This window comes from Hippocampus comes, unplaced genomic scaffold (genome assembly GCF_001891065.2).
Source record: "Hippocampus comes isolate QL1 unplaced genomic scaffold, H_comes_QL1_v1.1 scaffold27, whole genome shotgun sequence".
Lineage (NCBI taxonomy): Eukaryota > Metazoa > Chordata > Actinopteri > Syngnathiformes > Syngnathidae > Hippocampus > Hippocampus comes.
Window position 1 is genome coordinate 558,312 of NW_017805145.1, and position 5,055 is coordinate 563,366.

Genomic DNA, 5,055 nt, shown 5'->3' on the forward strand with positions numbered 1-5,055 from the left:
ATATATATATATATATACACACACACACACACACACACACACACACACACACACACACACACACACACATATATATATGCGCACATAGACTCATTATTTATAATAAACACTCTGGACCACTAGATGAGGAAATTCTGCAGTCAGCTGTTGGGATCACCTACATTTCTATATATAAGTTTCTAAATTCCTTTAAACTCTAAACCTTACAGGGGTTCTCTCCCATTTCGTCCTCCTCGAGATTCTCCAGTGCAGTGACAAAGTCGTCTTCGATGGACGAGATGGATTGGTTGGTGTCATCTTCCTCCGACTGCCTCGCCTCACCCCTGTGGAGGCTTTGCATCTCCAGAGCGTAGCGGACGCCGGCTACATAGCATCCAAGAAGGCTTGTCAACGATGTGACTCCAGCCGGAGGTTGCCCACTGGCACCAAGGTTGTGGCGCAGCACACACACAGCCTTTATCCAGCACTGCATGTTGAGTGTTCGGGGAAAAAAGAAAAAAAAAAAAAAAAAAAGAGGTTCTTCAAAAGTTTTAAAAGTGGATTGTACTTGACTGTGCTATTTAGCATGCAGTAGTCAGCAGTGGAGTTCGGTTACAAGAGTTTTTTTTTTTTACTTACTTGAGGCCCAGTGTCCTTGTGCTCAGTCAGTCTGGGGGAGTCTTTGAGCAACTGAACTTCATTATTCCTCAGGCCATAAATGTGGAAGGTTCTGAGCATCTCGCACAGCCCAGCCGGAAGGGACGACAGGGCCTTAAACAAGGACGGAATACATAGTTGCACAATGAATCCACTGACAGTTATGTGCAAACTATCCTTAGGCATCACGCAAAGTCTCAACCAGCAGCCCCCTTTCATCATGAGCAATTGCTGCATGACAGTCACACCAGTATTTACTCGACTTGGCATTTTACACAGAACTCACTAAAGGCAGAATATTACTAAAACTGTGTGTACTTAAACACGTATACAGGATTCCACAATGAAATAATTACCATATTAGGTACTCTTAAGTTGCACTTTTTTCCATAGTTTGGGTGGTTCTACTACTTACACAGGTGCGACTTGTGCGTATTAAAGTTAGAGCTCGGACTCAAACCCAAAATCCCTGTTCCCTAAGCGTGTTGACGGGAGCAAACGACTTCATGTTTGGTTTCAAAATTCCGCTTCTAATTGGAGAAAAGTTTTTCCTTTCCTGGTTTAAATGGCTTACATGAATGAGAATCTTGCATCGTAGTGCGGCCAATTGTAATATCCTGCTTGGTTTGACACCTCTGATCAAGACCATACAGCGTCTAAAGAGCTTTTCGAAAGCCTCATTCATTTACTTATTTGAAGACTATGTATCTACAGGTGTGTTGACACAGCAGCATTAACCTAAAGAAAGGTTTTCCTTTTTAGTTTAAAAAGGCTTACTTCTACTTCCATCATCCTTGTTTGTACCTTGGCCAATGGTAAAATCCAGGGTGTTTTTGTTACTTTGTTCCAGTAAATCCATCTGTAATGTGACGTGCCAGCAAAGCTAACCTGTCGTCTCCTATCCGGTGTTCAAGTGGCCAAAGTTCCTTTGTATGCCGCGATGATGGTGTGAGAGGCCAAGAGTGAACGAAGACAAAGGTGTTGAGATACTACCCAGCTGGGCCTTATTGACTGATTGGTTAATTTAATTTAATTTAATTTAATTTAATGCTTACTAGACAAACAAATATCCCAAAACACACGCAAAGACTTCCGGACAATTGTTTCACGCATGTTCACTACCCATGTTACGTCACTATGAGACGTCAGTGCCATCCATACATGCCTCTGTGAAAATACAACGATGCTATGACCCGTTCTGACTTGATTCCACAAATTCTAAAGGGGCGTTCGCTCTTTCCGGCCAATTTGCATCCGAATTTGAGTCACCACGATTCCTGCACAGCCTTGGTAAATATAAATAGTAAATCCTTGTTGTGGAAGCTGCCGCATGCTAAACTACTGTGAGTCCGAGCTCTATTGTTCTTGGTCTTGGATTTTGTAAAATCACAAAAAAATGTGACTCATATTCCGGAGCGACTTGTGTTTTTTTTTCTTCATAATTTTTGGGACAGGTGCGATTTATAGTCAGAAAATTATGGTTGATGACAGACACGCCGGTGTCTGGTGTGACTTATAAATTAGGCCCACTTCTGGAAAAAAGATGGCTTCGACAGGCAGTGTGAAGGCAGTAATTATCAATAATAAGTATAAAAGTACCTGATCCACAGCATCGTCGCCTTCACTTTGACCAGGCAGACAAACAAAATGAATCTGAAAAAGCATATAAAATGGTTTACATTATGTCTGATTTTGGGGCACCTTAGTGTTCTCCATATGTTTTGTGTGTGCATGCGCGTTTGTGTGTGTCTGCGTGTATACAGTACTTAGCTACTATATCTAAATATGTTTAAGGACTGGAAATATATTTATCAGATCAAAATTGAGATCTGAACCTTCAAGATATTAAGATCGAAATGAAGATAATATCAGACCTTGCCGCTCGTATTGCATGTAAATCTCAGTTCAACCAACCACATTCCTCCCTCCAAGTTTGGCGTTGATCGACAGTTAAAACCAGCGGATAACAATCATCTTAAGGAGGGTTAGAGGGAGGAGGGACACACACAGCCACTGCTGCCGAGGCAGCACACACGCAAGAAATCCACTTCTGTCTTCAATGTCAAGCATACACGGATGGTACACACATTGTGTTTTAGAACAGTACGTGACCATATTTATAATGTTAAAATTACCAGTGGATAAAATAGCACAGCTTGCTGTAAAAATGAACGAGCAGCCCACGCTTTTCCGGTCCGTTCGTTTAAACGGGTTGAGGAGGCGTGGGCTGCGTCCTATTTTGGTCGCAAGGTGCATCTTCGTTGACTGCCACCATCTTTTTGTAGATTTCGTAAATAAAAGGTCATACAATGCAACATATTGTATGCCGACCATCAAAACATGATCCGGGCATAGTTCATATTCCTGGGCGTTTACACATAACATCGCCATGTATATGCATCATTGCGTTCACAACTATCATGTCCGGAGGTCAGTGGTTAACCCCCCCAAGCCTTTAACCCATCCATCCACATTCAGAACCGCTTATCAAATTGTCGCATCAAATTGTTATTTATCATTAAAGCACAGTTGCAGGATAATGTGAATGTAATTATTTTTGATTTATTGTTGACTTTATTAATGTTATATGTTGTTGTTATATGTTATTGAGATATAACATTTTATCAGGAGCCATATCGCTCAACCCTAGTATGTGCAGCAGGTATTATGTTGGCATTCTTGATGGGGACAAACCTCTGTCACTCTTGTGCTGTCTTTGGATGAGAGGTCCAGGTTGATACTGCAAAGATCTTTTCTGCTCCGCAAGAGGCTCTTGACAAACTTTGCTCCACTGTCATGTACAGTCTGCACACATAAGTCAAAGGTCATGGCATAGAATTAAACTGAAGAACAAAATGTACAGTAAGTAGTAGCTTTTAAGTCCAGATATAGTGTACTGACAGTGTTTACAGTATTTGATACTCTTAATGCAGCTAGTTTTCACAAGTTTTTATCCAGTGCCTGACCAAGCCATGACAGCAATCATTTTATATCCCAATGTGTATGCAGTGCATTAGAATTACAAGAAACCCTGCTCATATATATATATATATATTTCAAATGGTGTGATATTGGTAGGGTATCGGCTGATACTGCACAGCCAGGTAATAGAATGGGTATCGGACTACTACTTTGTGGTGTGTTCAATTGAATATAGGTTGAAATTACTTAGCAAATCACTGTATTGTTGTTATGTACATTTTAAACATTGTCACGTGATTGCATCAGTAAAGGATTGTAATGACAGTGAATATAAGATTATGTGATGAATTTAATACACCTAGTATGTATTTAACATTCAGAGAACCTGTTAATATGCAATTCAAACAACAGTGGGACCCCAAGTCATGAATGCTCCTTTTTATGTACAATTTCAGTTACGTAAACAATGTTTATAGTAAAATGACATCTGCCTCACAGTTATGATGCTTTGGATGGGAAGTGCGGGTGCTCAGGTTTCCTCTTGCATTTAAAATGCATGCATATTAAACAACAATTGGACAGAAAAGACGAGACAAATTAGTACAAATATACATCATTTTGATTATTTTGGAGCGGGGGGAGAATTTTTTCAACATTTGGCATGGAGTAATCCAAAAGTAAATCAAAGTAATTCAAGTGGCACGAGATTAATATGATGGTACTTGGATTACGTTACGAAACACTTTTTATAACAGGCAACTAGTACTGTAACTGTATGGGAATAGGTTACTTGCACGTAACGACACTTCTGCTTTGCATTTTTTCCACTATCTCGGGCAGCTACCATTCGTCTTGATTGTCTGTTTGATCGCAAAACATGCTTCTCGTTCGCGTTTAAAATAATACACTCTTGCTGCATCATTGCGTGTTATAATAAAGAGAGAAAGAGAGAAAAAGATCTTTCGGATTGCAAAGAAAATTATGCACCAGCGCCCAGAGACAGAAGAAATGTGTAAAACATGGCAAGCGAAGTGTCTAAAGCCTGCCAGTTTTCATAAACTGATACTCACAAAAAAAAGTGCAGCATCAATTCTGGTCGCTCACCTCTTTTCTGAACGAGGCCCTGGACTTCATTGGGGCTCCTCGAACATGCACACAAGGATCCATGGCGACCAAAGGAGGACCTCTCACCTGTAAACATAAAGTGTCCTTCAGATGGAAACATAATGAGTCTGTGACATGAATCAATTCTAATGTCACATATTTCTTCCTGAAATATTACTACTTTTTCCTCATAGCCTTCTATACTTGTATTGTATAATTACGATTTTTCTCCTCATAATACTATGACATCCTAAAATATTGGAGCCTTGTTAAGTGAGTTCAGAGTTTGTTTCCAAATACTATGTAGTACTCAAGTGTGTGTGTGTGTGTGTGGGGGGGGGGGGGCTGCGGGGGGAAGAAGAAAAAAAACAAAAAAAGTAAAAGCAGCTGAAG

At 40.2% G+C, this 5,055-nt stretch overlaps 1 protein-coding gene across 3 annotated transcripts in view; it reads right to left on the reverse strand.

Annotated features, from left to right (window-relative positions):
• Positions 1–5,055, reverse strand: part of akap11 (A kinase (PRKA) anchor protein 11) — a 26,107-nt gene that overhangs the window by 19,575 nt on the left and 1,477 nt on the right. For all 3 annotated transcript variants that reach the window (XM_019867711.1, XM_019867709.1, XM_019867710.1), the window contains exons 2-6: positions 4,663–4,749; positions 3,331–3,441; positions 2,236–2,289; positions 619–750; positions 208–466 (exon numbers count right to left, since the gene is read on the reverse strand). In XM_019867711.1, the coding sequence (XP_019723270.1) occupies positions 208–466; positions 619–750; positions 2,236–2,289; positions 3,331–3,441; positions 4,663–4,725 (619 nt within the window). In that variant the 5' untranslated portion in view covers positions 4,726–4,749. The remainder of the gene's footprint in view (positions 1–207; positions 467–618; positions 751–2,235; positions 2,290–3,330; positions 3,442–4,662; positions 4,750–5,055) is intronic.